At 50.1% G+C, this 27,410-nt stretch overlaps 1 protein-coding gene across 2 annotated transcripts; it reads left to right on the top strand.

Moving 5' to 3' along the window:
- The first annotated feature begins 255 nt into the window (after window positions 1–255).
- On the top strand, window positions 256–27,341 carry SLC34A2 (solute carrier family 34 member 2). 2 transcript variants are annotated; one of them, XM_045474355.1, is made up of 13 exons: window positions 256–386; window positions 10,354–10,468; window positions 10,558–10,692; window positions 11,998–12,126; window positions 13,600–13,743; window positions 14,856–14,967; window positions 17,366–17,561; window positions 18,354–18,449; window positions 18,876–18,996; window positions 20,140–20,307; window positions 21,739–21,855; window positions 21,941–22,065; window positions 23,643–26,111. In XM_045474355.1, exons 2-13 carry the CDS (start codon window positions 10,357–10,359, stop codon window positions 24,267–24,269), a joined length of 2,082 nt encoding a protein of 693 aa, XP_045330311.1. In that variant the 5' UTR covers window positions 256–386; window positions 10,354–10,356; the 3' UTR covers window positions 24,270–26,111. The 2 variants fall into 2 exon arrangements, 1 of the variants encoding a protein (XP_045330311.1); XR_006711528.1 differs by lacking the exon at window positions 256–386 and adding an exon at window positions 26,886–27,341 and having other exon boundaries at window positions 23,643–24,680.
- Window positions 27,342–27,410: the final 69 nt, after the last annotated feature.

Below are 27,410 nucleotides of genomic sequence, written 5' to 3'. Positions count from 1 at the left end.
GGGAGGAGAGAATGGGGACGTTGGGGGGGGGGGGGATGGGGAGCCGGGCTAGTCCCCCACTTGGCCGGGTGTCGCGTGGGAGGGCGCGCAGGGCGCGCAGGGCGCGGGACGGGCGGTGGCTTTGGGGCTCGGGGACCGTGTGGGGATCTCCCGCAGCAGCCGGGGCCGCCTGTCTTCCCTCCGCAGCCGGCGAGGTCACGATGGGCTCATTAAGTCGGCAGGTAGGCAGTGCCCCGGCGGCGGCGGCAGGCGGTCCTGGAATGTGCGAGGGGCGTGATGACAGCAGCTGCCGCCGGGTCTTTGCGCAACACCTTCGCTATATATACCCCAGCGGCTGAACTCTAGCTGGTTCCTCCTTGGGTCCATTACCTGCGCTGGGAGCGCTGGTGAGTACCGCCGCCGGGGCGAGGGCTCTTCCTTCTCCCCTCTCGCTCTCCAAAGAAGCTTCATTTACTTTTAATTCACTTAATTCTTTTAGACATCCCTCGATGTTGACCTCAAAGAGCTTGGCTGGCTTTGGACTGCGGAAGACAAAAAAATAAACCTTCTCTAAACTTTCAGATTCTATTTTTTTCGATGCTGCTGCCGTGGCTGTTATTACAATTCCCATGACTACACTGTTTACCCCTGGCCATGTTATTAATGAGCCACTGTTGGGGGTTCTGAGACTGTGGATGTTCTGGCATTCGTAGGTCAGGGAGGAAAAATGGGGGAATAAGACGTGCCACATAGGGACTGGGACGACTGGGCTCTTTTTTTTGGTCACGAACTAGCTGTGTGACCTAAAGCAGGTTGCTGTGAGCCCCCGGGCCTCAGTTTACCCCTCTTTGTAAGAGGGGGAAGGGAACCCTACCACAGGCTTTCCTGCGCTGAAAATTCTAGGTGTGTGTGGCTGTCCAGTAACGCAGTGCCCACGAGTGTGACTTCCACGTGCTGCCATTCTTGTTTGCCGAGTTATTTATCTCAAGTGACTGCAGGGTACAGTCTAGTTTGCTGGTGGGGGTCCGCACAGGGCTGGTCTTTCAGCTTGCCCCGGGGGGAAGAGAGTCAGAGGGTACCAGGTGAGCAGTCGGGGGGGGAGATGGCTTGCAAGGAAATGTGCTCAGGTGGGGGCGGAGTGGGAGCACCCCGCATCTCCAGGCCAGAGAGGGGGTGGCACGTGGAATGGGCTTACATTCAGTCTTCAGATCCCCAGAGGCAGTTGCCTGCGGTGGGTAGCTGGCACGGGGCTGGAGAGAGTTAGAAGCACTCATTTTCCATAAGGAGATGGCAGCTGTCTGAACCGTGTCGATTTCCTGGAGGCAGCTTGTGGATTTCTGCACTTAGAATCCCCTCTCCCTCCCTGTTTCTATTCACAAGCGATTTCTGTGTTCGCCCTGCTTGCGACAGTCCTGTTTGTCTTGCTTCCCCCTCTCCCGAGCGGGAGTTTTTTAAGTTGTTCTGGGCCCGGTGTTCTTGAAAAAGTTGTGCCTCATAGGAACAACGATTGTTTCTGGTTGGTAGGAGTGTTTGAATCTCTCTGCTCCTGCCAGCCAACCAGCTGATAAGGATCTCTGTTTTTGTAACTTTGGGGACTGGTGGTAAGAAGATCGTGCTTGTACAAGGTTTGGATGTTTAACAAATTGCCCCCTCCAAAGCCCACCCCCAAATCACTCAACCATCTCATTGAAACAAGTGCCCCTTGGTGGGAGGACGGACGTCTGGATTAGAGCTGTTAGGTATAAAGCTGACATATAAATAGCCTGAATTCAGTTTAATGAAGAAAACAGCTTCTTGGGATCAGTGATTTGGAATAAACTTTTAATACCATTTTTAGCCACCTTCCTCCCGACCTTCCCTCCTTCTCCCCACCCTCTCCCGCCCACCCAACCACCACTCTAGAGACAGAATGGCAACATCAGCAGGAGGTAGTCAGGATATCCCACTGAACTTAAAAATACACAAGAGTGTAAAAAGAGGGCTGCAAACAGACTGCAATATGTCCAAAGTGTTTTTGTGAATTGGCTCTTTTAACCACCCAACACAATGCAAAATAATTTATGGATATAAGTTAACTGCAGGATTTAATTTTAAAATATCATAAGTGTAAATTATGAGGGCGTGGCCTGGTAATATGGCCCTAGTTTAAAGAGAGAGTAAAATGTCTTTTTAAAAGACTGTCAGTACATATAGTCAAAAGTCTAAACTGAAGCCACTCATCAATGCAAAACCCAGGCCAACTGCTTTTGTGTCCTGCCCCGCGCGCCCCCTTCCTGCCATTGCCATGTCCTTGGGGGGATTAGTTTGCCTTGTGGTGGTTGAAGAAAGATGGAAAATTAAGTAGCCCTCTTGGGGTTTATTCCCCTCTTGGGAATTTTTGAAGTCTTGGGCATTCTTTCAGAGTAGGAAAAGATTTCTTACGCGTCTTGAACTTCGACATCAGACTACCTGAGTTTGAATTGTTTCTGAAGGTGCAGTGTCTTTATAACTTGAAGCCATGAATTTCTTTGTGCCTTGGTTTCCTCCGCGGTAGGATTAGTACTGAGGCATGAATACTGAAAAGTAAATTCACAGAAATAAAGTGCTTGTGAGGTTCAACGGGTTAATTTGTGTCCGGGGCTCACTCAGTACCTGATTCAAAATGCTCAAGAGCCATTTGGGTGGCGCCTGTGTGCCAAACACTGTCGTGCGTGCTGGGGCCGCACAGGTCATCCTCCTTGGGCCCAGGAGGCCAGAACGTGTGCCTGTCCCCCGCCTCCTCTGCCCCCGTCGTCAGATGGCTGCTGCTGTTCTGAGTACAGGTGGCCCCGGCACAGGTCCTGGTTGGAGAAGCTTAAACAATGTAGAGCGTAAGGGTTGGACGACTGCCAGGTGCCCTACATTTTCCTGTTCCCGGGACTGAGAAGAGCTGAGAAGTCTCCTCTCGTTGGCCTATAAGAGTTCCTGCTGGCATGGGATACACATATGGATGCAGGAAGTCGAGCCAAAAGGGTTATTGACATAGCCGGGTCAGTTGTAGGGATGAGTGGAGGGGAGCAAGGAAGCGAATGTGTGATCATAGCCACGAACCTCATACCTAGGCATTAAAAAAAAAAAAAAAAAAAAAACTTTGTGGGTATTAGTACCAAACGGTCAAAATGGATGACTTTATCCTTTCTTCTCTGCTTTTTTCTGGCAGCTGGCAAGAGTGTGCCGGAGTGCGCCCTTGGGAAGGGGTGGGGAGAGGGAACAGTAGGTCAGAGGATGCTCTGGGGAGAATGCCTATGGAGGGGCTCGAAGGCCCCGAAGGCCTCTGCTGATCCCCAAAACCCCTTTCTAGAGAAGCGAGTTCCAGACAGGCCAGTGTGTGCCTGCCACTGGGAAAGTGGCGTCAGATTCGGGTTGGGGCCTCTGTCCGGCTCATTCAGTGTCTGCCTCTCCTGCTTAGCTGAGACTCCTAAAAAGGCCTGACATATGCCAAATCCAGATCTCTGGTATGCCAGAGCCTTTGTGGGAACCGGGTAGCCTGTCATCACGGTGTTCTTGGCTGGCTCTTCTAGCTGCTTGAGTGAGTCTGCAGACCCCTGCAGAGGGACAAGCCCCGCCAGCTCTCCCAGAAGCCGCTAGAGTTCCCACTGAGCCTGGACCGGGTGGGGCCCCTTGGCCCCTTGGTTTCCATGCTGCTTTGATGGGGCCCAGAGGATTCCTCCTCCCTCTGTCGCGGCGTCTGGCCAAAAGGTCTATGGAAGGGCCTCCAGCTTTGGAACTAGCATTTCTGGGTTCAAATCCTGACTCCGTCTACAGGTAGCTGTGGGACTTCGTTAATTTCTCTGGGTCTCAGTTTCTTTGGAAACCGGAAAGAACTTCTGTAAACTGGAAAGAACTTCGTTGCTGTAAAATTTAATGAGGTCATGGATCCTGTAGGGCACTCCCCTCGAGACACACATACACACACACGTGCACACACGTTAGTGCCTTTCTCTCCTGTGCTTTGGGTTCCTTTAGCGCACAAATATTTACAGAGAATCCCTGGCTGTGCTGAGCACTGAGATAAGGAGCTGGTGGTCTAGGGCACAGTGGAGTTTGGGCTGTGCATTGTTTGCGATGCAATTCATTCCACAAAATTCTGTGTGCTTACTCTGCCGGGCACTCTGCGCGGGGCCTCACCTTTGCTCATCAATCAGTCAGTCCTACCACAGATGAGTGAGGGAGATGGTATTATCCCCACTTTTGAGATGTTGAAACTGAGGTTCGGGGGCACGCGCTGTGTGGTTCTCTCTCGGCGCTGTGTGCCAGGGGCTATGATGTCAGCAGCCTTGGAGGATCCAGGGGCCTCGAGGAGCCCCTGAGCATCTGCCCGGGGCCGATCATGGGAGGGTTTGCTCCGAGTCATCCCTTTACTCCAGATCCGTGGGGTCCACCTGCACAAGAGCTGGGGCTCTGCTGCCTGGGAAGGCCAGGCGAGCAGGGCCTGTGTACCCATGCTGCTGAGGACAGTGACTGTGTCCCAGGTGCCCTGCATTTCCCCACTTCCCAGGTCCTGAGAGGAGCAGCCGGAGCTGTGGGGGTGGAGAGGGCCAGGAGGGGAGTGGCCGGCAGTTGCAGAGTGCTCCGGGCTTGACCAGATGGCTCTCCGGGCTGCCTGCCCCGGGGCTCGCTCAGTACCTGAGCCTGCTTTTCTTACCTGCCAGGGGTCTAGCACAGTGAACTTCCCCCAACGATGGTGGAGCAGATGCATGTACCAGAAAATGAAGTATTGCACGAGGGGAAGTAATTGCTTCATCAGGGAAGTGTTTGTAAAGAGGGCATGGGCTTGGCCACATGGCTGGACTTGGAATAGGGAAGAAAGGACTTCCAAGAAGGAGGAGTGGAGACATTCCATAGAAATTTTCTTTTGCTTTCGGTGGTACTGACAGTGAAATGAGGGCCTGCAGGTGACTGAAGCCAGCACTGGCCTCACACAGAGTAAGTATTCAAGACGGTTTAGCGCATTGGGCCCCCCACCACGATATGCTATTCCTTTCCGCTCGGGTCAGTGCAAACGAGCGTCCTCCTGTTCTATTGCCGGCAGTGTCCTAAGCCACCTGCACATGGGCCCACGGAAGCGTCCGTTTCTGTACTTGCTACATACTTTGTGTTCACTCTAGGCAATTATCCCGATCAGCCAGAGAAATCCAGTCACCGAAAACATAATTTGAATAGGCAAACAATCACCCTTCTTACACCTTACTGCTGATGAGAGCCCAAGTGGGGCTGTTGTGACATTGAGGGCGCAGTTTCTTGATACACTGGCCCCATCTAACAGATCTTGTCCAACCCAACCTGCTTATCACGAGGAGGGGCAGCCACTCATTAGTAAGATTCGGGCTTGATTTGTTTCCTAGGCGTGGGTCCAGTTCATCCCTTCAGCAAACCCCGTATGTTGACTCTTCCCTTCACAAATACGAAGGGCCTACTAGGTATAGTCTACTGAGCGTTGGGAGGAAACGCATAATATATGGGTCTTGCCCTCTAAAACTTAAATTCCAGTTGTCCGTGACTAGCTCAGAGCAGCCCACTGCGAGCTCAAAATTCATGTAAGTCTTGCACTCTGTGTTACACGTCCCTGCTTGTTTTAGTGTGATAGCTGAAAACCGCACAGGGTTTACGATGTGTCAAATGCTATTCTGAGAACTTTTAAAACATAACGCGCTTCATCATAAGAATTCTTCGTCCGGGATATTATCTCAGTTTGACATGTAGGGGAAACAGAGGAGCAAAGGAATTAGCCCAAAGTCACACAGCAGATGGCTTGGCTGAGACTTGAACCCAGGCAGGTGGGATCGAAGGTCTGGTCTCTTAACCTGTAGACCGGTGGTTCTCAGCTCTCGAGGGATATCTGTCAATGTCTGGAGACGTTTTTGGTTGTCAAAACTAAGGGGGAGGGGGTGCTCCTGGCACGTAGTGAGTAGAGACCAGGGATCTTGCTAAATATCCTACAATGCGCGGGACAACTCACCCAACAAAGCATTATCTGGCCCCAAATGTCAACAGTGCCAAGGCTGAGAAACAATGTGCTCCGTGTAAATATCACCTCTCCAGCGTAAATCATCTACCAGTCACTCTATTTAACGTCCCCTCTCCCCAGTTAGGCGAGTGAAATCAGTGCTCCAGGAAAATAAGTTTATGTCCTGACTAAGGATGTTGTAAATAAGGGTCCCAACCTCACTGACGGGTTGAGCTGTGTTTAAAAGCCGTCTCTGTCCCTCCCCTGCTGGGTGAGTTTGCACAAGTTGCTTCGTCTCTTGGCACTCCAGGTTTTTCTATCTGCCAGTGGGGATGAGCATGATCCCTTTCCTGCATAGAGATTGAATCAGATAATATGTGTCAGGGCCCAGCACAACACCTGGCACCTCGCTGGTGCTCATGAAATGGTACTTGTTGTTATTAGAGTCAATTACACCGTATGTGGTGGAGTGCCGTGTGCATATGTGCTATATGTCGGGCGCGTGGGCAAGGGCAGATCAGAGAGGCCTGCGGAACTGTGGCAGGGGAGGAGAGAGGACCCGGGGGGGCCCACAGATGAGAAGTGGGTCTTCTGGGGGGGGGTGTGCTACCTAGGCAAGAGCAGAGGTGCTGGGTTGGGGGGCTGTGGGAGATGACCTTGCGGTTCTTGGCGGATGGTAGCAGGAATGACAAACAGCAAACTTCCACGGAGGGGAGCGTCCGGGGTGATGGGGAAGTAAGTTGGACTTCAGTCGGGGTGAGGTCAAAGCGTGGATTGCCGTTAAGCGGCCTGTGGCAGTGACGACGGAAGGTTGATGTTCCAAGGCAGGGGGAGTGCTTTTGTGCCAATACCTGGGCGGAAAGTGCTTCCAAGACCCAGTTCATGGAGCCCTCGCCTCCTCCCAGGACGCTGCATGCGGAGGTGAGGCGCTGGCTTCTGCCACTCGGGTCTTAAGGCATCTTCTCCATTTGCCTGGCAGTGGGCCTTAAATCAGATACGTTGCACTTCTGATGCTATTATTACATGACTCATCCCTTCTAGGAGTGTTCCAGTCATGTTGTAGTTGAGGCAAACACAGATTCTGGAGTCAGAGACTCTCAAGTCGCACTGCGGCCTTGGGCCAAGTGGCTTTACCCCTCTGAAATGCTTTGGTTTTCTCATCTGTAAAATGGGAAGAACACTAACCCCTCAGGGTTGCTCAGAGGAGGAACACGAACCAATTGGACAGGTTACTGTTCCAAGCACTTTGCAGAAATTAACTCATCGAAGCTGTCTAACAACCGAATGGGGTATATAGACTGTTATAAACTCGATTCTACATACGGGAAACTGAGGCACAAAGCAGTCGCGCGATTTGCTCAGGTCTCAGTGTATCTGGGGCAGAGCTGGAGTTTGGTTCTGAGCCTCTGTGCTATGTAAGGTACCCAGCCTCGTGCCTGACTGAAATTAAGAGCTCCAAGATTGTTCGTTTCTTTCCCCCAACACACTGTGGCTACGGATCCCTGCATTGGAAGAGTCACCAGGTAGACATTTGAGCTTACTCCCCCAAACCCATAGGCCTGGCCTTGTCTTTTCTTTTTAACCTCCGTGCTGTTTCCAAGCCGAGCCCGTTCACCTGCATGGTGGCCTTGAGTTGAACTTGGGGCTGTCCCAGGCCAGCCTCGGTCTCCTCCCCAACCGCTCAGCTCTGCCCCACCTCCCCTGCCTGGGCCCCAACCTTGTAGCTGCCTCCCAGCACACCCTGGGAAGGGGCCCCCCCCAAATCCAACACACCTTGAGCAGCAGGCTTTGCCCCACCTTTGACTGTCAGCTATAAGAAGGCTTTTCATTGAGCCCAAGGGAGGAATCCAGCCTGTGACAGGCATAGCAACTCCAGGAGGCCGGACCCTAGAAGCAGCCCTGCTCCCAGAAGCCAACGGAGTGGCTTACAGAGAACACACAGCCCTAGAGCAGCTGCCAGAAAAGGCTGACCTGGGCTCAAGGCTCTACCACTTGGGGCCTTGGGCAAGTTACTTAGCCTCCTTATGCCTCAGTGTTTTCATCTGTATAATGGGAGAATAACAACAACCCCCCCCCGCCCCCTGCAAGGTTTGAGCACAGCCTGGCTTACTAAATAGTGCCTCTCCCTGGCCAGGCAGGCCCCGGCATCCTGCTCAGAAAGCACGTGACGCCTGTTGTGTGCCAGGCCCTGTGCTGGATGCTTGTTAAGTTGAAATGAAAGGCACGGCTTGTACTTTCATGGAAGCCAATGACTGCAGGATGTCCCCTGTGATCATGGGTTCTGCAGTTGCCTGGGCAAAGTCAAGAAATTCCTTAGGCTAAACAAACTGATGAAAAGCCCTTCGTGATGGGGACACAGAATCAGCTTAAGTCCTAGCTTTACAGGTATGCCTAACAGTCACAACACTGGGTATCCCTGAACCATCTTACGTTGTGGGTCTGGGGTGGGGCTACAGCTCTTAAAAGAATTTTGCAAATTTCGTAGAGTAGAAAAATAAGTCACCCACAATCCCATCACCCACTGTGAATCCCATGGGACATTTCCAGATCCTGTGAGAACGTGCTGTGAGTAGGGCAAAAAATAGTGCCTTTTATTCACAATTTATCTAAGGCATTGCTTCTGATTCTTTTTTTAAGGTTTATTTATTTTGAGAGAGACAGAGAGAGAGTGAGTTGGGGAGGGACAGAGACGGAATCCCAAGCAGGCTCTGTGCTGTCAGTGTGGAGCTGACGCAGGGCTTGAACTCACGAACCGTGAGATCATGACCTGCGTGGAGATCAAGAGTCAGCCACTTAACCGACTGAGCCACCCAGTGCCCCTTTTCTAATTCTTTATAAGCTTTTTTAATGGCGTGCTATTGCATTGCATGGATGTACCATGGCTAGTACAACAATTTTCCTATTTTTACTATTCAACTCTTTAAGCGACAGCGTGGCAACATCTTCTTTGGTTTGCATCCCATTCATTCCATCAACCACCACTTATTGGGCATTGTCAGTGTGCCAGGCATAGCTGTAGACCCTAAGAATGCCATGTTGAACCAGGCAAAGCCTCTTTTTTGGGTAGAGCTTGCATTTCGGTAGGCAGGAAGTAGATCCATTTAAGAAAATTAGGAAAGGGGGAAAGAAGAAAAATAGGAAAGGAGTTAGATTGACACAGATTCTGGGAAAACCTCTTCAAAGAAGTGATCAGAACAGGGAGGTACTTTGGATTTTCTGAGAGAAAACATTCCTAGATACTGGATTCCTAGAAGTGAAATGACTGGGTCAGAGATGTATTGAAAATGTAAAGGACTTTAGACCTGTTGCCGATGGTTTTCCACCAGTACTCATCTTACTGCAGTCTCTCCAGCACAGCATATTATACTCACAAGTATTTTTTTCTGCTGATTGGATAGTTGAAATTTATCTCACTGTTCTAATTTGCATATCTTGGGTTGTTAATGAGGCCCAATTCTTTGCAGTATTTTAGCCACTTGTATTTTCCTCTTCTGTGAATTGTTTGTACGGCACTAACGTGTGTCAGAGGACAAGCACCACAAGGAGGGGACTTCTAAGTGTGTCAAGAGCCACACTTTCTCTCTGTGTAACCAAGAAAGGCTTTGTTGAAACAATGGCTTATGAGGAAGTGTCTACCAAAGGTTAGAAAGCATGTGGTTCTGACAAAGGGTCATTAAGCCAGGCGGCATGGCATAGGAATAATAGCTACCATTTGGCAGATGGCTGCTTGGTTCCAGGAACTTTCTAGGGGTCACTGTCAATCTCATAACCCTGCACACATAACCTGGACTTGTCCACATTTTATAGATGGGGAAACATTGATGCCTTTATGCTCAGAGGTATAAAAGGACTTGCCTGAGCACACAGCCGCTGATAAGTGGCACTACTGGGATTCGAACTAGCTTCATTGTGTCATGCTGCCCACAGAAGACTGGGTGGTAGGTAAAGCAGGCAGAATGTGTGCTAGCATTTACATATACGTTAAGTCCGCTGTGTGAGGTTTGGTGTGGATGTGCAGTCTAGAATAAAAGCAGGAGGGAACCATTGGAGGACCGAGAGGACGTGGCGTGCCACGAGTTGATGAAGAGGGGTGGCTTTGCACCCCCTTTCTGACTAAAGGAGAGAGTCAAGACAGAGGCTGAGCCAGAAGGAAGTTGGAGACATCAAAGGAAGTTCAGTGGACAGACTTGAGGCTAGAATGGAAAGAAACACTGTAAGAAGTGGTTTGATTTAGTGACAGCCTAGGTGAGCGGTTGAGGGAGACCCAGAGGAGAAATATGGCACGGAAGAGCCCCCCCTTGGAAGGTAGATTCTCTCCCGAATCTCTGCAACCTAGTTCTTCCCGTCATAGCACCTGAGTGGGCCTCCCTTCAGTGGATGCTTCTTTAAGCTCTGTTTTCCGTCTGCAGATCATGGCTCCCTGGCCTGAGCTGGAAAATGCCCAGCCCGACCCCACTAAATACATGGAAGGGGACACTAGCCAGCAGTCCACCACACCTGGGAAAGGCAAGGACACTAGCCAAAGTAAGTGCCGATCATCCCGCCCCAGACTGGCCTCCTGTGGCTCGGGTCTGACCCTCATTCCTCATGGCCTCTGTTGCTTGTTTGAGTAGATGACAGCGGGACCCCAGTCACCAAGATCGAGCTTCTGCCGTCCTATTCCACCGTGGCACTGATAGAGGAACCCACAGCAGTGGAAGACCCCTGGGACCTGCCCGAACTCCGGGACACGGGGATCAAGTGGTCAGGTGAAAGCAGGCAGGAGAGACTTCCCATGCGTGAGGGATTGGGTTCACTGCCTCCACAGGATCATCTCCTTTGTGTTACCCTCTTCCGTTCCATTGCTCTGAGGTCTTTCTTTCTTTTTATTAATTTTTAAATGTTTATTTTTGAGAGGGAGAGAGAGAGAGAGAGAGAGAGAGCGAGTATGAGTGGGAGAGGGGCAGAGAGAGAGAGAGGGAGACACAGAATCCCAAGCAGGCTCCAGGCTCTAAGCTGTCAGCACAGAGCCTGAAGCAGGGCTCGAACTCACAAACCCCAAGATCATGGTCTGAGCCGAAGTCAGAGGCTCAACCGCCTGAGCCACCCAGCACCCCTCTGATGCCTCTCATAAAAAGGTCCTGGCTAGGGATACCGCCTGCAGTCTTGGAGGCTTGGAGTCAAAGCGTAATGAGATAATTGGGGGATCTTTTGTTCTCTCATGCACTCAACAAATGTGCCAGCATGGGGGTAGTAACCAGGCCGGGCGCCATGCTGCTCCTTATAACCCACTGTGTGCTGACTGGTCCCAGGAACTGTGCTGTGGGTACAGCATTGAACAGACGAGACCCCTGCTCTGAGAGCCCCTGGATGGAGGGCTCGCCTCACCTAAATGTGGGCATCGAGGAAAGCTTCCAGAAGACAGAATATACAGCCAGGATGGCTGGCGTGCAAACAAATGCTGCATTTCTTTTCCGGGTGCAGGGTGTAAGGTCTGTCTGCAGATCAGACAGCTGGGAGGGAGGAGGTGAGAACCACTATAAAATCGAGCAGAGAAAATAGCATCCAAGGACATAACATTCCAGGATGTATGGGCGCCCAAGCCCTCCCCAAATGGAGGCTGTGATTGCTACCTTGTGGCCACATTTTAGAAAATAGTCTGTGCTGTTTTGAAGGTGCTTAGGAGAGCCATTATCTCTGACCCCGCACTTAGCAGGTGTCAAGTGCCTTTAACTGCCTCCCTCAGCGACACTGCTTCAGCTGAGCATGGAGTCTGGTTTGCCTGTCAGTGCCCCAGACCACACCAAACCCCTCCTCCCTGAAGCCAGTCCTTTAGAGACGCTTCACCACAGATTTCAACTAAATGGACTAGAGTGGTAATTGCTTTGAAAACTCTACTCACGGATGCATCCCATCTCTAAGCCTTGCCATACATAAGAGCTTACAGCCACCTGGTGATTGGGGGGGAGGGGGGGAGGATTGGTGGGGGAGGGGAGATGAGCGCTCTGAGCTCATTGCCAAACTTCTCAGAGTTTCGGGCACTAAAAGCCTGTGTCCTTTCTCCCTTACCCCAGAGAGAGACGCCAAAGGGAAGATTCTCTGTGTCTTCCAAGGAATTGGGAAATTTATTTTGCTTCTGGCATTTCTCTACTTCTTCGTGTGCTCGCTGGATGTCCTCAGCAGTGCCTTCCAGCTGGTTGGAGGTATGGATGAAAGGGACAGAGATCTGGGGTGGGGTATTTTCATGCAGTTTGGTTCAGATGGTCACAAGTCAGCAAGCCCTCTCCAGCTGCAGCCTCCCGGCGTGTTTTAGGACAGAAGGCCACCGCACACCTTCTCGTGAAGTCATGCCCCCGTTTTACAGAAGAGAAAACTGAGGTCTTTAAAGGAGCTATGACTGGCTGAGATGGCTTAGGCCGGCAGCCCAGGCTGGGGCCATTTCTAAGTGGTCAGCTTCCTGTGTTTGTCCACCGACCCTAGGCAGGAAGCTGTTTGATATAAGGACTTATCTAAGGGATCCCTGCTGTCTTTGGGCCTCCCGACCTGCAGAGATTATTAGATAGGAATGCTCTCAAGCTAAAGCAACTATAGAAAATCAGGGCTGGGCCTTTGTTGGAGAAGGACAAGGTTCCCAGAGCTGGTGGATCCTTATCCTTAGCAGTTGCCTACACGTCTTACAGGACTGAGAGTAGCTAAGCAGTGTGAGGTGGTCCCAGAAGTTAAATCACCACGTACTTGGCCACCTGTGTTCCCCTGATGGGTGACAACAGTGATAGCCAGCACTTTGAATGCCTCCTGAAGTCCTAAACGTTTCTTCCCCAAACCCTTTCCATTTATGGAGAGCACTCAAAGTTGAAAGAGGTCAGCACTTAGTTTCACAGCCTTGAGTTGGCATGGTGGGATCCAAACTCGGGTCCCAGAGGCACAGAAGACCATGGATTTCTATTCCCCTGGGTGCCTTCTTGGGAACTCATCGTTGTGACCTGGGAGAATTGGGAGAGGGGGCACTTGTGAGGGTGTATGAAGGGCAGACTGACTTCCTGGAAGCCACCCCCAGGAATCCCAGCGTAAGCAAGGGATTTTGCTCTCCAAGCGTCTCAGATGAATGGCTTCCACCCTCTTGGGCCTTGGTCATCTTCAGTGAATGGATTGGGGAATGGATTGATCATCTCAGGCATCTGAGGCTAGGCTGGAGCTAGAGAATGGGGGTTGGGTAGGATTGATAGAGAAGAATGAGAATATCCATTCGTGGGGGGGGGGGGGCGGAAATTTTCTGAGTCAGGAATATATCCCCAGAGACAGGAATTAGCACATCTGGAGACTCACCAACACCTATTGGGCCAAATGCGGAATTGAGGCCAGGTTGGCGGTCAGAGAAGGCTGGGGGAGGGCTTGCTGATGAAGGAGTAGTGGAAGTGTGGAGGCTGTAGGGTGAAGGGACAAGAGGAACAAAGGGTGCGGCATGAGTGGGGAGCGAGGTCACAGAAGTGGAGACATGGCCCCAGGGCAGCACTGGGAAGAAGCATGTGGCAGATGCACTGGGAACAGGGGTACCAGCTGGGCTGGAGGCTGGCCTCCCTGACCCACAGCCAGCCGGTCGTGGCTGGAGATGAGATGTCTGTGTATTCAGTTGCCCACCTAACTTTCCATCTGGTGGCTGTGGGCTTGTTTTTCAGGAAAGGTGGCCGGGCAGTTTTTCAGCAACAACTCTATTATGTCCAACCCCGTGGCTGGGCTGGTGATCGGAGTGCTGGTGACTGTCCTTGTGCAGAGTTCCAGCACCTCCTCGTCCATCATCGTCAGCATGGTGGCCTCCTCGTGTGAGTCCAGGCACCCGTGGGCCCAGACATTCCAGGCATTTCCCCGCCCGGCTGAGGAACCCAGGATTTACTCTGAATGTGTCCAGGCTTGTCACCATTGTCTTCCTATCTTGTGCAGCTGTGATGTGCTCTGCTTTATCCCAGGCAGTCTCCTGTTTCCATTGCCATGGCTGAGTCTGAAAATCGTCCCCGATGCTTGAAGACCCAGCTCTGAATTCTCTAGAACTGTGTTGCCCAGTCCATCAGGCACTAGCCACATGTGGCTATTTAATTTTATTTAACCTTAATTTATTTTCACTTAACATATAAAAATTAGTTGCTTGGTTGCACTGACTGTATTTCAGGGGCTCAATAGTCACACGTGGCCTGTGGCTGCCATATTGGACCATGTATCTACATGGTCCTTTCAAGAACATTTCCGTCATTGCTCAGTGCTAAGAATAAATTATAAATAAATCCACACATTGGCTTGGGGACAACCAAGCTTGGGAAGCTGGCATTCCAAACATGAACCTGCTGATATTTGCTCTGGCTGAATCAGGACAGATACTCTCGGGCGACCAAATTGAACAGATTAATTTTCAGTACAAACCAGCATGTTAGCAAAGTTAACTAGAACTTTCTTGGGCTAAATTAGATAAAGATATTCTTTAAAATTACTTTCACATGTTAGAACACTGTGGCAGTGTACTAATTTTGTTAGAGAAATTACACTGCTGGGAATTTGCCATAATAAATACACAAGTCCTTACACATTGTCTCCTGTTCTCCCGTAAGCTGGCCTTGCATCTGTAATATGGAGGGCAGAGAAATTTAGAAAGGCACTTTGAAACTGGAATCCACAGAAGGGCTTCTTCATGGAGCGTGTGGATTCCCTGAAATTATGTGCCGGGACTTTTTGCTCGGTACATGTGCATATTTCTGTGGTGGGCTATCCTAGCTTGAATCAGATTCATAGCCTGGTGCAGACCCCAGAATGGGTTAGGAAATGCTGCTTTGTTACTTACCAGCTTAAATGAGGTCTGCCTGCCTTGGGCCACATCGGGAACATGGCCAGGCTGCCTTCCTAAACTTGCTAACTCTCACCAACTTTCTCTCTTCCACCCCCCCAGTGCTGACTGTGCGTGCCGCCATCCCCATCATCATGGGGGCCAACATTGGGACCTCAGTCACCAACACCATTGTGGCGCTCATGCAGGCAGGAGACCGGAGTGAGTTCAGAAGGTAGGAGGCCCAGAATCAGCCTTTGCTGCCATGAGGCTCATCAGTTTCGGCCAGGTTGTCATAACTGCCTTAAACTAGCCAATGAGAACCTTCTGGTCATTCCTAGAGCAGTTTGAAGTAGCCATTGTGGAGTACAGCTGGGGGTTGGAATCACATACTTACCAGTTGATTTAACTCAGCTCCCTGGTATGCAAAGCCAGGATAATTGTGTCGTCTATCACCACGGTTGTCCAAAGGAGTAAACCCAGCCAAACAGGTAAATGCTTAGCAAGGTACCTGGCACATAACCAGAGCTCCCTAAATGCAAGCCCTAGCTAGAAGCTTACTTGCTGTGTGGCGTAGTTAAAACAAGGCCAGTTAGGATAGGATTTACCATCCCGCTTAGTCAGAAATAATTATAACCTCCTAAAGCTTCCTCTTTGGGTGAGCTCAACCCCAGTTACCTTTCCTTTGTTCTCCACTTGCCGGTAAAAGGCAAACTGTAGCTTTTGTGGATGCATAAGATCTGAAAATGGGACAGGTTAAAACAGGCAAAGGTTAATGTGAAAATTAACCACGTTCTCTGGCCTGTCTTCTAACTGATGGGCTTTTCCCAGAAGTTCATAAAATAGAGAAGGCAGTTTGTCTGCATGATGTAATCACCATGTGGGTCAGGCAGACAGCATTAAACAGGCTGGCTGGGGAGTCAGCAAATGCCATCCCTCTTCTGTGGGTGAACTGGCAGGTGGCAGAGGGCCTCAGAGCTGCTCATTTCCACTCAGACATGGCTAACCTTCCTTGGTCCCTGATGAAATGTCCTGAGGTTTGCAATAATAATACACATGATCCAGGGGGAAGGTTGTTAATTTGATCTTCTCAAGAAGCTGAGTAGACTTTCTTTGCCTCGTTTTATTAATATAGAAGCACAAAGAGGTTAAGTAACTTCACCGAGGGGCATAGCTCGGACTCAATCTAGGTTTCTTCCAGTTTCTGGGTTCTTTTCACTGCTACCTATGAAATATAAACAGGACCTATGAAAGTGCCTGCACATAGCAGTATATAGCTCACCCCTTGTTCAGATTATTTAAATAGATTGCTTTCAGTCACGTCTTTGGAGATGTGTATCATTCTTTCCTGGTGATTTGGAATACCTCCTTAGATTTCTAGGAAAATAATGACTATATCCAACCCCTATAAGGCTCCTAAAACATTTTGCCAAACTACTAAGAAATATTTACATCACTTTACATCAGAAGTGTATGAAGATGTCTTAAATTACTCTCTTTAGGAAGAATAAGTTACTTTGAAAAACGTTGGCTAATATGATAGGTGAAAATTTGTACTTGTAAGTAAATAAATTATAAATAAGTTTCCTTAACTGTAGTGAAGTGAAGTGAAGCATTTTCTCCACAAGTATATTAGCTTCTATCCATGTCCCTTTGGGTTTTAGGTGTTTTTTGACATGCAGATGTTTTTTTAAATTATTTTTAATTTTTTTAGGATCACCTGGGAACTTTTTTAAAGTTTATTTATTTTGAGAGAGAGAGAGAGTGCAAGCGCTCCAGCAAGGGAGGGTCAGAGAGAGAGAGAGAGAGAGGGAGGGAGAGAGAGAATCCCAAGCAGGTTCCACACTGTCAGCTCAGAGCCCAACTCAGGGCTTGAACTCACAAGCCATGAGCCGAAACTAAGAGTCTGACGCTTAACCGACTGAGCCACCCAAGTACCCCATGCAGATGTGTTTTGAAGAAAAATGTTTTTCATCGAGCAAAAAAGAGATCTCAAGTGTCATAGTGTGGAGATAGGGTGGAATTCAGGAGAATCTGCAAACCTTATCAGATATAAATTGTGGTATATATTGGCCTTGTTTTCTGTGCAGGTTGTTCAGATGTTTTATCAGAGTCCCAAGATCTTAACACAAAAAGTTAAGAATTCAGTTCTGGGGTTTGATTACCATCAGACTACTGCCCTCCACCTTTCCAAAGGAAGGTTGTCTTCAATGTGCATGATTCAAAAGTAGCCTTGATTCAATTCTTCCAAACAGTGGTCCTTGAGCTAATTATTGTAGCCATAACCTGTCTACCTCCCTTTTGCTCAGCAGAAAGAACTGAGTGCTGTCTGGCTTGGTGGGAAAGGCTCTGCTGGGCCGTGGGTGACAAGGGTCCTGGACCCAACACCCATGCAGTGGTCTTCAGTCAATTCCCCTCTGCTTGGTGGCCCCCAATTTCCTCATCTATCAAATGGGGATATTAATCCCACCCACTTGGGCATTGCTGTGAGCATGTAAATGAGATTGTACACGTGTGGGCATAGATAGGTGACTCCCTTGCAGCCAATGCAATCAATGACCAGCCTAGACTGGTGCCCACTTGCTTGTGGACCAATCTTACTGTTGGCTTGGGGTGGGATTACCTTCTTATAGGGCTTTTGCGGGGGCTACTGTCCATGACTTCTTCAACTGGCTCTCTGTGTTGGTGCTCTTGCCCCTGGAGGCAGCTACCCATTACCTGGAGATCCTGACCAACTTGGTGGTAGAGACCTTTCACTTCAAGAATGGAGAAGACGCCCCGGCACTTCTGAAAGTTATCACAGATCCCTTCACGAAACTCATTATCCAGGTAACCCATCTTCCTTCAGAGAGGGAAAGGAAGGAACTAACTCCTTGCCCTTTCCCCCCACACCCCACCCAACTGGGCAGAGATGGTGAAGGATGATGGTCTATAAACACTGTTCTTTGGTTGCCTTTGAAAAAGGCCAAGGGAGGCAAGACTTCAGGGACACCTGATAGAGCAATTGGCTTTTTTTTGTTTGTTTGTTTCCTTGACTTCAACATGTGTCCTCTTTATTGGGGTGGGAGCAAGGGAATGGCAGGTGCTTCTCAAGACTCAAGGACTTCATTGGATGCTTGGAGCCATTGTATTCCCCCCACTGACCTCAGCATCCTTGGGCTCACTAATAAAATATTATCCTGCCTCTAGCCAAAGAGGAAGGTTACTGTCTTTCCTTCCATCTCAGCCCTCTGCTCACTAGGGTCTGTCCATATTATTGAAATAAATGAAAAAAGGTTTTGGGGTTCTTACCTTAGGTAGAATGGGTCAACTTGGGACCTTGTCCTTTATTGCCTTTATCTTCTGGTTTTTACTATCACTCAATGACTATCTACTGCATGCTTCCTAGTTACCAGCCCATTGTTTATACAATCATTTGTTTATTTGTCAAGCACCTGCTAAGTAACATCCAGGTGCTGTGCTCCATCCTGGGAGTACAGATGGAGTGAGTCCTGACTCACTCCTGCAGGAGCTCCCAGTTGGGTTCAAGTTCTTGAAGCCCCCTTAACAGCACCTCCTACGGTCCATCCCTCATCAGTGCTGAGGACGTGCTGACTCTCTCCTGTCTGTTGCTTTCCTCAGCTGGATAAGAAAGTTATCAACCAAATTGCAATGAATGATGAAGCAGCCAAAAACAAGAGTCTGATCAAGATTTGGTGTGAAACTTTTACCAACGTGGTAAGTTTCTAAGAATGTTGCTGGGTTGGCAGACTCCAGCATCCGTGCCTTAAGCAAACCTTTAATTCAATGTGGGCAAATGAAAGGTACGGAGAAGGAAAAATTGGCCTGTGAGCCAATTAAGAAATTAAGAAAGCAAGTCTCTGAATGCCAGATGGACAGACAATGCAGTAGGACAGACTGACCCCATTTTGCTTCATTCCGCACCATGGATACCTTATTCCTGGCTTGTTATTTTCATGCCTCTTGGCTCACCTCTGGCTGCCTGTGTTCCCATTTATGGAGAGACCCGTGGAAACAGTGCGTTACCCTTACAGACACACACATTCATGCGTGTCTCCCTCCTACTTGCCACATTGCCTGCCAGTGCCACCAAAAGTGAGTATTATGGACTATGCATCCCATTTCCCAATGTTTGTCATCCAGACTCAGATGAATGTCACTGTCCCCTCGCCTGAGAACTGCACCTCCCCTTCCCTTTGTTGGTCGGACGGTTCCTACACCTGGACCATCAAGAACGTGACCTACAAGGAGAACATTGCCAAGTGTGAGTGGAACTCGAAAGAACATCAGCCCACCAGGTTGGGCTGTCTGGGGGTTGCAGTTGGCATTCATTATCTGTGTGAGGCTCAGTAAGTGAGGGGAAGAAGGTCACTAGGATTCACAGAGCACTGGTATCATACCCAGTAATGAGTATGAACTTTCGCAGCAGAGGAACAGGTGCTATGCCCAAGGTCCCCCGGTAAGGGGAGGAAGGAGGACTTGAAGCCCAGCTTCTCTGGCAGTTCCATACTGCATCAGAACTCGTCAACAGATTCCAGAGTGCTCCCTCCATATGCTTTGGTATCCCTTGGGCTCCAGGGAGATGCCAGCCATATTTGCAGGAGATGCGGGTCCCACACAGAACAGAACAAATGCATTCACCCTGAAGCCACGAGTCCCTGCTATACGGCAGGCCCCGTTCAAGGGCCTGGAGCTATAGCACTAAACAATGCAGTGAGCCTACATGATGCTCCCTGTCTTTAAGAAGCTAGACTGTTGCCCCAGGAATCTCTTCCAGCCCAGACATCCTTAACTCTGCTAACTATTCTTTATATAGCCATGTGTGTATTTCTGCTTCTCTTCATCCTCTCCATACCACCCACATTAACTCTGAGCAGTAAATAGTCAAGTGTGGTTTACCTCGCAGAATCAATGAGTTTGCCACCTCCCATGTTCTAGGTGCTTTTCATCCATCAACAAAACCATATAATCATGGGACCACACAGGGACTTCTAAAAAACAAGGAGGTTTATAATTAGCAATAGCTCCTACTCTGACTTACCCATCCTATGCCACTTGGCTCCTCAAACTCTTCGTTGTAAGTATCCTCAATATCGTGAGTAAAACACAGCCTGGGATTTAGAGGTAGAAGGAAGCCCCTGACTAGCTCTGTGACTATAATGATTTCACATCATCATGTTCTAGCTTCGTGAGGTCCCACTGGCCAAAACATAGCCTCAGGCTTACACTTAGCTGCAAGGGAAGCTGGGAAGTGTGGTCTTTATTCCGGGTTGCCATACGTCGAGCTAACAACCAAGATTCTGTTACTGTGATACAGAAAGATGTTGGGGAATGAATAACAGTCTGTGGCCTTGGGGGGGGGGGCACCCATTTCCCTCCTAACAAGGGCTTTCCATTGTCTCTTCAGGCCAGCACATCTTTGTGAATTCCAGCCTCCCAGATGTTGCTGTTGGCATAATCCTGTTGTTAGCCTCCCTGCTGGTCCTCTGTGGCTGCCTGATCATGATCGTCAAGCTCCTGGGCTCCGTGCTCCGGGGACAGGTAGCTGTTGTCATCAAGAAGACCCTCAACACTGGTAGGCACACTGCCCCTCATTCTGGGCTTTCTAGGGTGTGGCATCACTGTGGCCATCCCGGGGTGGCGGGGGCTCCTTTATATTTTTATTTAGCAATGGCCTATTATTAAGTAAACTCCTGCATGGAGTTTCTCTCTTGGGTCTGACAAGCTGAAGAAGTTAAGATGCCTTTTGCCCTTGAAATCTCCCTTGGTGTCTTGGGTGGAGGCTGGGGAGTGGGCACAAGCTTCTATCACATAGTTGCAAGGTCCTGAGGAAGAGCTGGCTCAAATGCAGCAATCTGCGAGATAGGCCTTCCTTCCTGGCAGGTTTCCTATGCCCAGGACTCTCGGGCCTTGTCAGGATCCCATAGGAAAAGGGTAACAGATGCCCTCCCTGCTCCCTACTTCTCTCCACTCTTGGGAAGAAAATGTGGGTCTGGATAATACATCAGCATCTTGAGGCAGCCAGTTCTCTTGCTGATGGCATCCTGGCCCCCGGGAGGGTGCAAAGCTGAGGACGTTGCCTCCCCATGAAACCTCAGGGAAACGGGGCCGAGAATGGTCTGCCTCCCAGGGTTGTCACAAGGTTGTCATGCGGCTGAGCTGGGTGACTCTGGGTGCCTGCTGGATGTGCAGGTCTTGATCCTGTGCCGAGGGACCGGTGTGTAGGACTTCTGAGCCGCGGCACTGCCTCCAGGCAATGCCACAAAGGTGGAGGATCCGCAGCCTGGGGAGACCAGGACAGGCAGAAGGAAGGAGGCTCAAATGCTTTGTGGGAGGAAGGTGGTTGTTTGGGTGGTGTCTTAGTTCTGCTGCTCTAACAAATTATCCTAGACTGGGGTGGCTTAAACAAGAGACGTTTATATCTCACAGTCCTGGGGGCTGGGAAGTCCGGTGTTAGGATGCCAGCATAGTTGGGCTTTGGTGACGTCCCACTCCCTGATTTTCAGGTGGCCGCTGTGCCCTCACACGGAAAGAGTACAGAGGAAACACGCTCCCTCTTCTTGTGTAGGGGCACTAATGCGTCATTCACGAGGACTCCACCCTGATGATCTAATTACCTCCCAAAGGCTCCCGTTCCTAATACACTCACACTGGGGGTTTCGGTTTCAACATTAATTTTGGGGAAACAAGACATCCACTCCATAACATGCGGGTTCAGCATTTCTACTTCTGGATTTCAGTGAATATGTGTTTGTTTGTTTGTTTCTGTGACACATGCCAACATCCTTGGTTCCACCATCCGAATATGCAAGGTGAAAGGATTCCGAAAATCCAGTTTGTAATTTTCGACCGTGATGTGGGGTGAGGAGGCTTCCGTACAGCCTGACCCTCTAGCTCAGACCATCCCTTCCCCCCACCCCAGGTCCTGTGGAGGTGCCCGCTGGGCCTCCAGCCCCTGCCTTCTTTAGCAGGCCTGTGACAGATCTCTTTTCCTTCTGTCTTCTAGATTTTCCCTTTCCTTTTGCCTGGCTGACTGGCTACCTGGCCATCCTTGTGGGGGCAGGTATGACCTTCATCGTGCAGAGCAGCTCTGTGTTCACATCTGCTATGACCCCACTGATTGGTGAGTTTCTCCCTGGCTTTTCCCCTATTACCGTCTCCCATCATCCCCGGAGGCTGATACTATGGTTTTTGTATTTTCCTGCCAGGTATTGGTGTGATCACCATTGAGAGGGCATATCCACTCACGCTCGGCTCCAACATCGGCACCACCACCACCGCCATTCTGGCCGCCTTAGCCAGCCCAGGCAATACTCTCAGGAGCTCACTGCAGGTTAGGAAATGTTCTGTGGGGCAGGGGCTCTGGTGAGATGCAGCCCCATTCGTGGTCTTGCAAGCAGACGGTTTGTGAACAAGAGCCAAGTTTTTCTCTGTGTTCAAAACTGTGATGTGAGGAGAAGCCACAGGAAGACAGATCTGAGACGTGTCTCTCTGTTCCTGAGAGAGGCAGTGAGAGACCCCCATCACTGGTGCTTGTTAAACAGAGGCACGGTAACCACTTTGATGGAGATGGAAAGAGTATTCAAGGAGCATAGAGACACCACTTCCCATCTCCTCGCCCCCCTCTTGGGGGACTCTGCCTGGATATGAGGAGGTGACCTCTGTTCTGGACCTGGAATCGAGGAGAATCAGGAGGACCTGCCTTGCCCACATCGACTAAGTGATCTTGGGCAAGAAGACCTTTGGCATTTGAATTCTTGTCCCGCCTTTACACGCTAAATGACCTTAGACAGGTGACCTGAACTTTGAACATCAATTCCCTCATCTGAAAACTGTGAACCAGATCTCACTAGGATTATTCTAAGGATCTGATGAGGCTCTGTCTAAAGCCAGGCTGTCCAACAGAAATCTGAGTGTAGAATATAAATTTGAGCCGCCCACGTAATTTGAAATTTTTAGGAGCCACATTTTTAAGAAGTAAAACGGGGACATCAATTTTAATAATATATTTGATTTAACTCCTTATCATTTCACATGTAGTTGATTTAAAAATTGGTGATGTTTTATATTTTTTGATTAAGATTTTGAAATCAACTCTGTATTTTACACTTACAGCACATCTCAACGTGGGCGAGCCACATCTCAAGTGCTCCTTTGCCACACGTGGCTGGTGGCTAACGTATTGGACAGGCAGGTCCAAAGCCCCTAGCGTGATGCCTGGGCACACAGGAAAGTGGCCAAGTGTGTGTGGCCTCTGGAGCCAGGCTACTTGGGTGTGAATCCCACGTCTACCATCTCCTACCCATGTGACTTTGGGAAGAGTCAAAGCTCTTCCTCAATCGCCTCCTCCATCAAATAGAGATAATGATGATTTACCATGTCATAGGCTATTTTTTTTGAGGATTGTGGTAATCCACATCAAGTGCTTAGAACAGTTGCCTCCTACATTTAGGAGGCACTAAAATCAGCTGCTGGTGCTATTATTTTTATTAACTGTAATCATCTCTCTCCCCTCCATAGAATGGGGCCATTGAGCCAAGGGAGCCAGCTCTCCAGCAAGCCTCTCCTTTGGCCGCACCAGCTCTAAACTGCTCAGCTGGAAACAGCAGGGTCAAGACCTTGGGTAGCGGCAGGCATATTAATGAAGTTCATTATTAGATTTGGCCTTCAGGAGTTTAGGTCCTGAAAACTGATTCATTTGGTCACCTCCCTTGCGCTCCCCCGACACACACACACACACACACACACGTGGTCCTCAGGTAATGCTGGCCCCTTTCTGAATAGCCCTGTGAGGACAGGGAAGACCCCTGACTCGGGATGGCTGCTAGATGACCCTTCCCTCCCCACCCCCCCCCACCCGACTCCACCGTGCACAACACCCATGCACCTGTCCAACCTCTTGTGTTTCAGATCGCCCTGTGCCACTTTTTCTTCAACATCTCGGGCATCCTGCTGTGGTACCCAATCCCATTCACCCGCCTGCCCATCCGCCTGGCCAAGGGGCTGGGCAACATCTCCGCCGAGTACCGCTGGTTTGCCATCTTCTACCTGATCTTCTTCTTCTTCCTGACCCCGCTGGCCGTGTTTGGCCTCTCGCTGGCGGGCTGGCCGGTGCTGGTGGGCGTGGGGGCGCCCATCATCCTCGTGATCCTCCTGGTGATGGTCCTCAGGTTCCTGCAGTCCCGCTACCCGCACGTCCTGCCCAGAAAGCTCCAGAGCTGGGACTTCCTGCCACTGTGGATGCACTCGCTGAAGCCCTGGGACGAACTGATCTTTCTGCTCACTGGCTGTTGCCAGACGCGCTGCTGCTTCTGCTGCCGGGTCTGCTGCCGCGCCTGCTGCCTGCTGTGCGGCTGCCCGGCCTGCTGCCGCTGTAGCGGGTGCTGCCGGATCCTGGAGGAGGAGCAGGATACACCCATCAAGGCCCCCAAGGCCTTTGATAACATGGCCATGAGCACAGAGGCCCAGGATGGGGTCCCCAGGTCTCAGGTGGATGGCCCGGACACAGAGGTCACCTCCAGCAGCACAGCCTTGTAGGGGCTTCCCGGAAGTGGGAAGGGAGGCCACCTCCCCCATGGCTCCGCGGGCCCTTCTCTGCCCGGCCGGGACGCCTTCCCTGCTGAGAAGTGGAGTTGACATCAGCCCCCACCCTGACCCCCTTTGTCCCAGTGTATCAGCCCGCACAGTGGCTTCATCTCAGCCCGCCCCCCCTCCCCCCTCCCCACCGCACCCGCCTCTCCCCAAACTGGGCTCCCGCTCGCGGGAACTGACAGAGCAACCCCAAAAGACGATGAAAGACAATGGCTGGAGACGGTCACACTCGCCCACCCCCTGCAACAGCAGGGTGGGTCCACACGACCTACTTTCAGACTCAAACCATCTTCTTCCAAAGGAAGAGCCTCGAGGGAAGGGATTGACGGAAGGTTCTCAAAGATGCCTATGTTAAGTGTATGTTATTGTGGTAAAGCTCAGACAGCTCTCTCTTTTACCAAAGACTTGCTTCAACCAAGATCAGCCGCCCCCGGGGGTCCTTGCCCCAGACCGGACCCATTTGGAGGGGGAAATAGTGTCATTGTTTGGAGACTTGAAGGCCACAGGGGTGGGTCTTTCCCCTTCGCAGAGCTCCCCAAACTCCTTGTTAGGGGGACCTCACCTGGGTAGTTCTGGCCGATCTGAGCTTCCCTGCTGTGTCCTTGTCCGAGTTTTCAGGGCGGGAGCCGCATCTGAGCTATCGAGAGAGAGGTTCGGGGTGCACTTTGGCCCACCTGTTGGCTCCACCTTTCTGAGAAGAGAGTGTTCTGTTCCTGAGCCGAGCAGTTGGAGGATGAGCCAGGGAATGGCGAGACCTGGAGGGGCTGGGGTGGGGAGACGGTTTGTCTGCTAAAAGGACCTAGGGCTCTTCTTGATTTGGCTACTTTGGAAGCCAAATTGACAGTTGTGGCCAAAGCCTAGCGCCGCTCTCTTGGTCCGATAAAATCATCCCTGATGAGTCTTTTGGAGGAAGATAAGGCAGCCCCTCTGCATCCCTGAGTCCATTCATCCATCCAAGCCAGAAACACTTTCCAAAACTTCTCTCACGTTCCCATAGATAGGTGAGCTTTGACTTTTCTGCCCTCTCTCCCTGCCTGTGGAGATCCCCACTTTTCTCAGAGGGCAGAAACCAGGGCGTGGCTGGACTTCCCACAGAACAGTGGTCATCAAGTAGAAGTAGAGGTCCGTGCGTGGCTGTGGGTCCAAGGGGTGTCCTGTCTCTTGCCGCAGATACCTTCTCTGTGCCTTCCAGAGCGGCCTCTTGTGTTTATACCTCTTCCCTCCGCTGCTTCTCACCCTGAGCAATCCCAGGCCACCCCGGAGAGGGAGAGAGCTTCAACGGAGTCTGGGGAAGGGGATTCAGTGCAGCCACACTCCAAGACCCGGTTCGCCCCCGTCTTGGCTTATCCTTCACTTAGCAGGTTGGGATACCAGACTGAGCCCTCCCCTGACCCTTACCCATGTAGATACTGGTTCCGAGACAGAACCATTTATACTCTATATTTATAGTTGCACGGGTGCACAGCATTTTTCATAAGTTATATAGGTAGTAGTGTGATTTGTGTTTTATAGTGCTCTCATTGGGAAATGAGGCCGGGTTCTACTATGAAATATAAAGAAAGAGCACCTTTGTATATTTTGTACCGCCGTCTTTTCAACGTGTTTCTGTAGCTGCGCACATGCCACACCCCCTGTAAATATGTAAGTTAAACCTGGGCAGGGCTGTGGCCCTCTTTGCACACTGATTTTTTTTTTTTAATTGGATCCTTGTAGCAGCCTTGATTTGTATTTTTTTTTTTTTTACTGGTTGTGGGAAGAGAGCAATAAACGAGACAATCAAACCCCAAAGGAGTGCGCTGTTTTCAATTACAGAGAAACAGAGGCTTCCTGGATCTAGTTCCTGAAAATGTGGGGTCTCTTTCCTCAGTTAACATCACTACCCACCTCCCCATCACCAGGTAATTTGTAGGGTCCCTTGTTCAGGAAGCAGAGGGAGAGTGCCATTATAAGGTACTAAATATAAAGCTTTCCTTCAGTGGTCTCTCTCTTGACTTAGGGCTTTTTAAAATGTTGCTGTGTAGTGCTATTTTTTTTTTCTTTTTGCAATTGCTTTATTTCACTTAGCATAATGCCCTCAAGTTCATCCATGTTGTAGCATATGTCAGAATTTCCTTCCCTTTTTTTTTTTTTTTAATATAATTTATTGTCAAGTTGGCTAACATACATTGTATACAGCGTGCTCTTGGTCTTGGGGGTAGATTCCCATGATTCATCACTTACATGCAACACCCAGTGCTCCTCCCAACAAGTGCCCTCCTCAATGCCCATCACCCGTTTTCGCCTCTCCCCTGCCCCCCACCCCATCAACCCTCAGTTTGTTCTGTTTTGTGTAGTGTTATGCTAAGTTACAGTTTAAATAAATTTAAATTATTAGCGTCAATTTTATGGTTCATCCTTACGTTATGCAATGTCAGTTTTAAATGTAAACATAAGAGCTTCTAACTCACATGTGGGACTGCTGAAATTACACAACTATTTTGTAGCGCATACATGTTATTGTTTGTCCTGCCACAACAGCAAGAATGATGCATAAAACTCATTTTTCCTGTCTCTTCGTGACAGATGCACATTCTGCCAATACCGTACCTTACTGATGAGTAAAGAGGCAGTGAAAAGAAGAGAGGTACGAGGGGCTGACCTTTCCTTCTATCTCATCACTCCAGCCTAAGTGGGCGGCTAACACAGGCAAGTAACACGAGTGAAAAAGGTGGAGATGGGGTTCCTCAGTCCTTTCTTTTGCTGTGTTCGAAGAAAGTTCTGGTTTGAATGGGAAGCAGGTCCTCCTGAGGCTGTCAGTACCCCCGGGTACTCGGTTGCAGATATCACGCACCTGTAGTTGACATTGAGCCTTGCTGCCCTTAGGCTTGTTGTGGATCTACCAGAATTCTGTCTTCCTGGGGCATGGCCAATACTCTGTGTGAGTGGGGTGCGGGAGACCGTGGACACGTGTCCTGCCCATCCTGCTCACTCCCGCGCTCCATTGCCCCATAGGACTTCGCTTACAAAATGAAGATTAAGATTTTCAGGACCCTGATGGCAGAGTATTTCCCTTCTCAGTGTGGGGTGCCATGTGACTGCATGCTCGCA

The sequence above is a fragment of the Leopardus geoffroyi genome, chromosome B1 (assembly GCF_018350155.1).
Source record: "Leopardus geoffroyi isolate Oge1 chromosome B1, O.geoffroyi_Oge1_pat1.0, whole genome shotgun sequence".
Lineage (NCBI taxonomy): Eukaryota > Metazoa > Chordata > Mammalia > Carnivora > Felidae > Leopardus > Leopardus geoffroyi.
The sequence above is the reverse complement of the archived record's forward strand: the minus strand, read 5'-3'. Positions and strand labels throughout refer to the sequence as shown.